General features: G+C 35.2%; 1 protein-coding gene across 3 annotated transcripts in view; it reads right to left on the bottom strand.

Annotated features, from left to right (window-relative positions):
- The window catches only part of AASDHPPT (aminoadipate-semialdehyde dehydrogenase-phosphopantetheinyl transferase), a 30,400-nt gene that overhangs the window by 15,422 nt on the left and 2,907 nt on the right, over positions 1–12,071 (bottom strand). For all 3 annotated transcript variants that reach the window (XM_018908447.3, XM_009102791.4, XM_050977109.1), the window contains exon 3: positions 612–733. In XM_018908447.3, coding sequence (XP_018763992.1) covers positions 612–733 — 122 coding nt within the window. The remainder of the gene's footprint in view (positions 1–611; positions 734–12,071) is intronic.

Here is a 12,071-nt window from a genome sequence, read left to right as displayed (position 1 = left end):
AAATAAATTTAAGACTTACACTACTGTAAATGTGAGGGTAGACTGGTAAAATTATCAAGAGAAAAAGTTATCAGCATAGTTTATACCCAGCCTAACCTGCTGCATTAAAATAAATATCCAACTGAAATTATTCAGTGGCACATACGGATATGAATGCTTTACCTTTTCCTGGCTATGTGTTTAAAACTACTAATAAATCCCATTGGAAATGTCAGCTGCACCATGGTTCTCAAAGTTATTCTGATATTAAGATAATCACTGAAATATAAAGTCCACTAATATCTTCACATGAAATGGTATCAGGTAGCACCAGGGGAGTTTAGATTGGATAACAGGAGAAACTTCTTCATCAAATGGCATTTCAAGCACTGGAACAAGCTGCCCAGAGAAGTGACTGAGTGACCCTGAAATTCTTTAAAATACGGGTAGAGGTGGTGCTTAGAGACGTAGTTTAGTGGTGGATTTAATGACCTTAGATCTTTTTCAACCTAAATCAATCTATGATTCTATGCAATTACAAAAACATTACATTTTTCCTATAATGAAAATCAAAAATTACATCAGAAAAGAATGTGAACATTTGCAGAATTTAAACAGGAAAAGAAGATTACCCAGTGCCGATAAAACATATCCAGCTGCATCCATTCATTACTCATGGACTTGATTACATCCCACTCTGTTTCAGTAAACTGTCGCTTCATTATGTGAAAGAAATTTGGAATTGAGCTACTACCTATAAATCAGACAGAGATATTTACAGAAATTTTAACAGAGTAGTAATAATAAGCAAATGAATTACCTCATATTATTACTCTAGAAAAAGCTCATAAGAAAAAAAAAATTATGAATCAACTCTGCTCCACAATTTGAATTTATACAGCCTCAAAGCAGTGAGCTGATGGTTTTTCAGGATGCAGAATTTCCAGCATTCTCTAAAAGGCAAAGTATTTAATCTATGATAATTTTATATAAACATAAAAATTTATATTCAACGACAAAAGTAGGATATACAGTCTCTGGCATCTGACAGCTTGATCTAGTAACGTTTTATAAAATAACATGCTGTTTGTCAAAATTTATCAAGCAATTCTGCCTCCCACCCTTGGATGCTGGGATCCAGAAGAAACACTTTTTTAAGCACTTGTAAAAGCAGAGTCTTCCGAATTTATCACACACATTAAGCTATTTGGATTGGATTTATTCTGGAAGAAAATGGGAATAGAGAGGTGCCCATAATAACAGTAAGAAATATACCAAAGGAAAAGAAATCCTCCAAAAAACCCAGCCTCAAACTACCAAACCTTCAAATCCTTAGATTAAATTTCAGCTTTCTCTAAAAATAATCACAGCTGTGTGGCACTGCAGCAGCTCTTTGGGGGCTATACCACTTTTCCCCACTAGTCCAAATTTATCTTATAGAAGACACTACAGTGTATAGTTATATTGATCAATGGCATTTCTATAGTACATTGAAATCTATGGACCTTGTCACAAGCTTGGCTACCCATTGGCTATGTTAATCAGTATCCCATGCAAGCATACAAGTCCAACTGGACTTACAGGTGGCTAAAGAGACAATGGCAGTAAACAATCTCTTTTCTCTAGTAGGGATAATAAAAATCTGGATAGAGACAATTCCACATATCGAGACAACTTCTTTGATAGGTTACTCAATGTTCTTACTAAAAATATAATATTAGTCATATTTAATACAAAACATTTTCCCCTTCCCAATACCACACTACTTTGAAGAACCTGCTCACTAAAAAATTGTTTGAGATGCAGATTCTAAGTAGTTGTGGCAGTAATTTCTTGTGTTGACTGGGCAAGGAACTTTCCTTTTCTATGCTCATGTTCCCCATCCTAAACCAGCGGAAAAGGCATCAAGCCTTCTCTTATACAGATATCTAAGCAGTAAATAAAAACAGGTACTGGCAGCAGTAATAACTGATCTGAACAAACCAAGGTTACACTAAAGCACACATTCAGGTTTTCTCACAATTTCCAAACCATACTGCAAAGTCTGACATATACATCCCACCAGACATGGCAGTGACATTTTAGAGATGCCCTCAATTGCATTGCAAAGTGAACACCTTTAAGACAGAATTTTGTTGACAGCTGAAGCACTAAGCTACGAATGGAATGATCCAGAAGAGTTTAAGGATAGGACTAACTTCCCACTGGAGAAAATAACAATAGAAGAAAAAAGCAACCACAACGTTAAGCGTGGCTTGATGAATTACCAAGGCAAATTCCATATCCATCTACTTACACAATCCAACTTCCCTGAAATGAAAAGAAAAAAAAAAAGCAAAAAAACTGTTGAACTTGGAGAAAGGTATTTTCTTTTTCCTTGTGTTTGTATGGCCCATTTTACACTCAAATAACTCCATTAATACCTGCTCTAGACAATCCACCTTTTTTTTGCCCCCTTCTCTCTTTTCTCAAATATTTAAGACAACAGTGGTGAGGCTCCAGCTTGTTCTTGTGATTCTAACTGCAAAACATTCCAGAATGTCCTGATGTACCCTTCCTCCCTTATTACTTTCAGAAAGTTCTCCTTTCAATAACCCAGGACTACCAGAGAAAACCACCCAAGACTATTCACACTGGACTACCTTCAGCATATAGAGGTATATAAAGGCTCCTGCTTTGTCAGTCCTGCATCCCAGCTTTGTCACATGTGGTGAATATACTTGATGCTTAAACCATTTAGTACACCAAGTGCATATCAAACCCCTATGTTACTGCTTTCTTCCTCATTGTTCACCCCTTTTCTAGCCCTAGGTTTCTTCAGCTGTTCAGCTATCCTTCTCAACACTCAAGTTCAAATTCACACAGTACTTTCCCCTCCACTCCCACCGTCTGTCACGTTCCTCCTTTGAAAAGCTTGGGCACCACTTTGTCCTTAAGTGCACTCACTCCCTGTTTCCTTAAGGCAGCACAGTTGCTTTGCTCTGAGGAGTGGATCAGAGGATTTAGGATTCCTCTTCTCCACAAGTTACTTGCAGTACCACAGCCTGCCTAGACCATTTCCCTGTATTTGCTTCAGTATCAGAGAAAGACAGATTCACAGAACCATGAGGAAAATGTAGGTTGAGAAAGACCTTTGGAGACCACCTGGTCTAACCTTCTGTTGAAAAACAGAGCCTTATGCTGGGTTACCCAGGGCTCTGTCAAGCACAGTATTTCATCCCTTCTCTGGGGAACCTAGTCCAGTGTTCTGTTCTCATGGTGCAGACTTGTTCTACAGAGACAGAACTCCCCCTGAAGCAACCTGAGCCTGCTGCCTTTTGCCCTGTTCCAGTGCACCCTCATGAAGACAACTATGAACATCCTCTCTGCAGCTACATTTCAGGGAGGCTGTGATTAGATTCCCCTCTTCAGAACTTTCACCTCTTTGGGTTCAACAAATACAGCTCCATCAGCATTTCTACATCAGTCTAGTTCCCCAACCCTTTAATCACTTGGGTGGCCCTTTGCTAAACTTCCTTCAATTTTCCCACGTCTCTCATGACATAGGAGATATGAAGGGGAAAAAACTAGAAGCAGCAGAAATTTTATGTTTAAATGCTATGTTTTTTGCTTTTAGCTTGATTTAAAAAAACAGCCTCAAGTTGTGGCCAACTACTTGCCACAATTTATAAAAAACTTCATTTGAAAGAACTGGAACAAGTCCATATAGCAATTAATTATTTGGTTTTAAATTTGCATTTCTAAAGTAGCTCCCCCTTGTCAACTTGTTTCAGAAATAAACTGACTTCTTAAGTAAGTACTTCCTACTTGCCTATGTCAGGAAATAGAGTTCTTCAAAATAACAAACTAACTCCTTTTAATGCTGAGCATTAATCATATTGCTGTCTCTGATTTTAAAATACATGCCTTGTTAATCAAATTTTAAGTACATCAGCTCCTTAAGAATATAAACTGAGTAATCTTTCAAAAAATGCATTCTAGTCATTAAAAATAAACTCTAAACCCAAAGTTAAGTTTCTTCATAAAATTAAAAGCACACAACACCCTGGAAATATCAGGAAGAGTGATGAGAGGAAATAGTGATTGACACTGGGAAAAAGACTCCAATATTAAGCCTGGAAAGTAAACATGCTATATACAGGTAAGTGTATGTGTTCCTATCTGTGCATATGTGTCTGCATTTTCCATTTTTTGCATGAGCTATTTACATTAATACATAATGCCATGTTTTCTGCTGCAGTGACAACTGAGTTTTTGTTACATTTTTTTAAAGACTAGACAAAAATATGCTTTGCATTTCCCCAGTAGAACGGAAATGGCACAGACCAGATATAAAAGACTGATTTTAAAAGGAGGCAGGAGTGAAAAATAAGAAAACAGACTATATTCTCTAGTCCTGTTTGTAAATGCACTGTAGAAATAGCACATAAATTCACTGTAATTTTCCTCCATTCTTCTGCCTGCTAAAGAATCCCAACAAGCTGCATTCGTAGGAAGATAAAGGCAATCAGAATTAAGATCTATATAAACTCTGATGCTATTAATAGTGAAAACTACTACCTATAAGGCTAATACAGAAATTTTTTACATTTTTACAAACATCAGGTTAATTTTAAGTCAGCTTTGGTAATACAGTGTATACTTCACAAAGGCAGGGTACAACCTTGTACCAAAAATTATTAAACCAGGCCATGCATTCTCAAAAACAATGAGAAGAGTAGATGACCAACCATCTTCACTTCAGGTTTTATGAGTTTACAGTCTTCAACTTGTTTGGTCAGATACAAACAAATTAGCTTATAAAGCTACTACTGCCAGCTCATTCATCAACTAATCTCCTGAAAAACACCACCAACAAAACCAAACCCAAGCAAACACTCAAAACAAAAATATGAAACATATCCCAGAATGTGAACAGGTTCCTTACCAACTTGAACTGCATAAAAGAAACAGGTCAGTGACTAAGAACTAATATCTAATCAATACAATCAGTTCACTTTCAGATGGAAAACATGTAAAGTGGCAGTGTGACATCTCATACATAGCAAAACAAACAACTGAAGTGTGAACAGTTCAATCTACCTAATAATATGAAACACAAGATAGCTATGAAGCTTCTAAACTAACCAACTGTATTGGAATGTTGAATGTTTCAAGTCCTGGACTCTTGGGCTAAAAATCCTTTTAGGGTAGGACCATAACTGATCACATTTTACCATCTCTAAAGGAAACCAAAGTAACCTGATACAGAGAAAACATTTCTGCTGCAACAGATGCCCAAGCCCTAATTGTTTATTAATACAACTAACCCTTGCACAGATGTTTAGAAACAACGCAAATAATTAGTGAGATAAATGAGTAACTTACAAGAACGAGATAGAACATTAACAATGCATGTTTTCTCAATCTAGGAGCTCACACAGCTTTTGTGTGAATTGGAAATTGGATTTACATTCCCTGACCTCCACACTTCCTGTCGGTATCCCGCAATTCTCCCAATTATATCTATGTTAAACATCTATTCTCATCATGTTAACATCAATGTGTTTTATCTTGGCATTCCCCAGAGAAGCACTAACTCTAAAATGCCTGAAAATTTGACACTGCCTCCTATGAATTACTCAACATTTTCCAGATTATAAAAATGTCAATCTGGAAAATTCAGCCATAAAGAGACTGAAATAATTTGATCATGTTTGATATTTTCTCTGCAGATAGCATCATTAAGTCTCTGCAATATTAGAGAAACTGCTAAGGTTTCAATTGCATTAATGTGGTTGGGTCTGACAGCAGTGATGAAACTTTAAGCAAGCTGCCTTGACAGTCAATGTAAAACAAAAGGATGTAAGGAGTCATAATGGCTTAGACAGCTCTAACGCTAAAACTTGACTGGAAAAACAACAGCTATGACTTGGTTAAAAAAAACCTGAAATAAAATTAAAAGCTGTTAACAACACAGCTGATCAATTTAAAGACAAGTAGCATACTGTCTGCAACAGATTCAAGCTTTTTGTCATTTATTCTGAAAATTAAAAAAAAAAAAATTCCAGATTCTCTTAAATTTTTTTCAGACTCCAGAATATTTCTACATGTTCTTACCATGCCAAACATTCAGCTGGAATATACACTTGCTATTGAAGAGCTTGCAGTCAAACACACCCGGATGCAAGCTCATGGTTTTAGCTTACTTCTGAGTGAAGAAAATAAAAGCATTTAAAATACAAAAGGTCTTAATCACTAAGACGACTCAGGGACCTCAAATTCTTTGAGAAAAATGCACTTACAACTAAATAAGTGATAGCAAATAATAAAACTAACAGTAATAAAAAATGAAGTTTCTTAACTTGTGTTTTGCCAACTCTTATACATTTTACTTGCTTAAGCTCTTCACAAAAAGTTGCATGACCACAGCTAGCAGAGCTCTAGGTAGCCATAATACTTCAGCAAAAACAAGAATTACCCCACAAGACATTTTAATCAGTTTTTCATTATAGAGCATATATCAAACAGTTACAGCAATCACTGCATTGCTTGAACAACAGGAATTCTATTTCCCTTCAACAGTTAGGAAGTTATGCTGCATCACACTAAAACAAAACCCCCAAAATCTAAATAAACATAAAAATACACTTTCCTTTATAAAGCAAGTCATGAGGACACAAATACAGATGTAAAAAAAAAAAAGTCCAGATGGTGTCTGACCACCTACAGTCTTACACTACCTAGTACTACCAAGCCACCAGATCTCTGAAAAGTTTAATTACATTTTATGAAGTAATATACTAGAAGGTCTTTCTATACATTCGGAGATATTGACTGAAATCTCTGGTAATTAATCCTTTGCTTTAAAATTAACAGTTTAAACAAAACCTACAACTGAATATCATTTACTAGTCCAGGAAAAAAAAAAAAGGAAATTTATTTAATCACAATAGCAGACCTCCCTCTCACAGTTTATCAAGCAGAAGAAGTTTGGTATTTAGTGACAGTGTAATTACAGGGAACACAGGCCCATCCTTAAGAAGCTAACACCTCTGCAGAACCTTGGGTTGCACTGGAATCCAGTTGGTACTTGGTATATAAAATACTATACTGGATAAAAGGGGCCAATTCTCAGTACCTAAGTTATCCTCATCTTCCACATGAATTTCACTACATGATTCACACTTTCTAACACCTCCTTCATCTGACTAATGCAAATTTTTCCTGGGAAGCTCTGTGACCTTAAAAAGCAGAAGCTGATTCAAACTGAGCTTGTTTCCTTGAAAGGGTCTTATGAGAGTTGCTCTTTAATGGCAGAAGTCAGGTCACTGCACTGAAGCCTGTTCCAGAAAATGAATTGCACAGCCTAATGCAGTAAAAATATCCCTTATTTTCACACTTAAAACTTTCCCACCTCTGTCTGTACACCATCCTTGCCTCCTTCATAATGAAGTCCTAAAAATCCCACATGATGACAGAAGTAGTATTAGTGTTTTAAATTTGGGAATCAATCTCTTCTACACAAGGACATTCTTTAAAAACAAATGAACAGAAATCAAAAAATCCAAAACCTTATGAAGTCATTTGTTTGGCTTGCTAGTAGATGAAAGACTGTTTGCCCCACTTGACAGCTAAAATCCAGCATGTTTTGCTTTGTTTGGTCTTCCCACAGCGAAGAGACAGTAGTCAGCTAGTCCTTGGCATGTTGTCCCCCAAATCCCTCCCCTTAACATCACACAAATTAAATTTTGCCACTACAGGAGCTGTCTTTTATCCAGCCAAAATATACAAGGAAAGATGCAAGTGGAAGACAAATATGCTGCAACATTGCAAAAGCAGATGAAAAAGCAGAGGCCCACAGATGAAAAACTGATGAACTTCAATGGTCTATTCACCTGTATCAGCTGTATCTACTCTTGTAGATATCATCTCCAAGCGTTTGCTTTGCTTTTATTAAATTTCTTTTTACTAGGAAAGAAAAAGGAAGATATACATGCTTAACACAGAACCCAACAAGTCTGATGAATAAACCAGAAAACTGTGCAGGGCAAGTAATAACTTTTCAATACACTACAAAATTGGATTTTCTATCAAAATACAACACAGAACATAATAGCTATGAATGATTAGAATTCCCAGCACCAACCCAATAAATGGCAAGAAAATATCTACCTATGGAACTAGCAAATGTCTCCCAATCCTAAACACTCCTGAAAACCTGACATAACATAAGCAACCTGTCATCTTTATTTAGGAAATATAAAAATATTTGCCTTGTTAAAAATAAGATTTTCTTTTAGAAAGGAAATAGATCAGGCAAATACAGCTGAGGCTATTTTTTCTTCTATTTATTGAGAAGAGTTGCGAAATATTTAAGATAAGTTTCATAAGTCAGTATAAAAAAAATCTGCAATCTGTCTCTAAAAGTCTGTCTCACAAGCTTGAAACAGTAAGGGCTCCAAACTGTAATACCTGCACAGTCAATATCCAAATAAGCTTAGGATAACACAAAGTAAAGTCAGCTTCTATGTTGCAGTCTTGCAACAAATCTATGTATCTGTAGAGCTGAAGCTATTGGAACTGGGCAGTGTTAGCAAGAAACTCCTCAAAAGGCAATTTTTTTAACACCTACATAGTAATTACACAACCTTAGTCCTTGGATCAGATTTTTCTTCTACACTTTCTTAATTTGGAAAGCCAAAGCTTACTGTCAAAGGCTGAGAAGCACTTTTAGTTTTGTTAAAAAAATCAGTTCTATTTAGCTGCTCACTGTGACTGTACAACTTAATTTCCCAAAACACCAATTTAGTAATAAATTGTGATTATTGTGCAGAATGAAAAAAACCCACAACACCAAAACAATCTGACAAGAATTTTTTTTATAGTTACTCTTTATTCCAACTCTTATTTTTAATAAAAGCTCCTAGTTTAGGATTTTTCTTTTCCTAATCATTAGTTTATCCCTCATTTTAAATATATATTCTTCACAGCCTAATTTTATAGTTTTGCATTTTGCCATCAGTTTATATTTTAATCCAAATGGTTTTACATTTTTCTATTAAAGAAATAGTCATAAAGGATTAAGAGCGTTTCTTTGAAAAATAAAGAAATTTTCCTTAAAAGAGGAGATTTAATCACAGTATCAACTCTCTTTCACAGTTTATCAAGCACAGGTGCTTTATCAATTACAGAATTGTGTGATTCCCAGTTAAAACTGTGTTAGAAATGTGAATAAAGCACAGCAATGAAATTGCTACATATTATACATTCTTTAAGAATATGTTTAAGATGGCTGTTTCTTCCCAGTTGCAAACTGAACAAGAACAAGGAAATGCCTCCCTGTTTACTCAGTGCAAGTGCATAACATTGTGATTCTTTAGCTCAGCAAGGATATCAGCTGTTTTAACATCCTTCATGTCTAAAAATGATGTGCTTACAGAAGTATTGATAAATTATGACTTCTTTGATCTATAAGAAATAACATTTAAATCAAACCCTTTGTTACTTTCTTCATTCTAAGCAGTGCACCTACACACCTAAAGCTGAAACATTAGTTAACAATTTGGTGATTCTCTCTAGCAGTAAAAGATTAGATACTGATTGCTGCTATAAGATTTACTGAAATACAACAATAAAAACAGAAACAGTTAAGACTTTCTTTAAGGTAAAGGTAAATCACCTTAAGGACAAAAGCACTGTAAAGAACAGTCTGATTTGGAATTTGTTTCTAGGTCAGGAAATTCTTATTGAAAAGCTGAAATGCAGCAATTAAAGAAGCATTGCAATTAAAAAAAATTGAACATGGCTGCTAGCTAAAAGACATATCAAATATCTGAACTATGATGTAGGTGAGCATAACTCAATCAGGCTTAGGAATACAACAAAGTTAACAGCACAAAGTTAAAAACTGTCTGGAGAGAGAGCTTTCCTCCTCTAGCTAGACTGATGTACGGTATTTAGCTTCTTCATTTGGGACTTATATACATGTTTGACCTGTTTCTGATGTGAAGAACTCTATCATCTCTTGCATTACTTCACCTCAATAATGTGATAATGAGAATAAAAAGAGAAAAATGAGTCAAGCTCTTTTTTTATATTTCCTTGCCTCAGAGAAAACCAGTTTCAAATAATTAGGTGTTTGCACATTATAGCCTACTTTCTTAAAAAAGCATTTATTTGAGTATTTTTAGATCAAATTAATTTTTCTGTGAAATTCACATGCAGATAACTTACCCTTTTGTGTCTTTTAGCAAGCAAGCCTAGCATAAAATCAAACTATTAATGAGAAAAGCTAATTCTACTGCATGTCAAATATTTAATTCTGGAATAAATTTGAGATTGGAGATGTCTGGATCAAAGTAAATATAGTAGGATATGTAAGAAAGATGGCAGGCTGATTTTCAAAGATATGGAATGAACTGTTAATTTTTTTATCCTTTCAAATCCATCAAAGCTAAAAAATTGCATTAGTGAAATTCACTTGCACAGCAGGAAAGCTCTTGAGCCTAAGATCTAAACTTTTTTAAAATGCTCAAGGCAATCTTTATTAAGCTATAATTATTTCCTAAGTCTCTGAAAACGTTCTACTTTGCAAAGCTTAAGTGACTGGTCAATCAACATCCCACACACCACTCAAACCAAGATGACACTTGTTGCAGAATTTCTATTCCATAAGCTAAAAACATCAAACACAAGCTCAGTTTTTTCCACAGGAGTTAACAGTACTGTGAGAATCCTTCTCATTTCTTTTTTGAAAAGCTTAAAATAAACTCATACGCATTACCTGGCCAAATAATGTCCACAGACACTTCTACAAATAAATTTACTGGGCAGTGTGCATTTTTCCAAATGACTCAAGAGTTCATCTTAAACTGATCTAAAGAGAAGAAAAATAACCATTGATCTCAGTAATTCTTCAAAAACAATTAAACTGAAAGACTTACTTAAATCTACAATAACCTGCCAGATAACCAAAAAGCAGCAACACACAATACCTGAAGAGGATATTTTCCTCTTCTACCATCACAACACTACTATCACTGCTGTAGTATTTACTACAATATCTGAATAGAGGGAAAAAGGTGATAAACCGTTGCACATCTGTGGAATTTTTATATAACTGCTGCTTTTTGCAGGGGTAAGAATAGCTTTTATTGTGGCCTGCCTTCACCTTTGAAGAAGGCTATGTCCTGTAGCAGTTCCATTTCTCAGATTTCAATAAGAAAGCACAAGTAATATGGAAAGAGACAGCTTCTTAAGAACAATAAGTAAAACAAAAATACATAGGATGGATTAAGAAGTGACATAAAATGTCTACATGAACCAGGACTCCTTGAGTAGCACACAAACAGCAGACTTCTCAAAACTTTCAGCTGCATGATACTCTCATATATCTTCACTGCAGATTTTGCATGCTCACTGGTCGAACAATAAAGCAATATAAGAGCTACAATATGACAGACCTCAATCAAGATGCTGTTGGATAACATGGCAAGATGAAGAACTTTGTCTTTAAACAAGTTTTTGAAGAAAACAAACAAACCTACAGAAATGTACTTCCTTCATAGGGAACTCTTTGTCCTTGTAGCTGTTCCAAGGAAAGAGATTTACAGTGGATCCACTTTCAGAAATAGAATGTACTTAGCAAGCGCAGAACAAGAGCACCACTCAGTGGAACTATCAGAGAAAACAACACTGGTAAAGTCAGGGCTACTTATTCATAGCCCAGTAACAAAAAAGAGTTGCAGGTGATTCTATGAAGACAAAAATCTTCCTCAGAATAATTCCAGGTGAAAAGATGGCCAGCTTTAAATTACAGTCTCTGTAATATGAAGTTCTAACCTTAATATTACTTATGTACTGGTTCACTTTTCGACATACAATTATTACATTTCCATTATTATCTTATTTCTTTTTCAAAAATACAAATTATAATTACAAAAAGGAAGACCCATGAGTCATTTTTCACTGTTCAGTTTTTGCAATCACCAGCATTTCCCAAAACCACTAAAGTCTGTCTGTATCAGATCTCCAAGTATTACTTAGTCTTTAGACTTCAGAAATAAAGTTTATCATGCTTCATAAAACTAGTCAGCTGGACATTGACAACA

This window comes from Serinus canaria, chromosome 1 (genome assembly GCF_022539315.1).
Source record: "Serinus canaria isolate serCan28SL12 chromosome 1, serCan2020, whole genome shotgun sequence".
In the NCBI taxonomy this organism is placed as follows: Eukaryota; Metazoa; Chordata; class Aves; order Passeriformes; family Fringillidae; genus Serinus; species Serinus canaria.
Note: the sequence above shows the minus strand (reverse complement) of the source record. Positions and strands in the feature narration are given on the sequence as shown.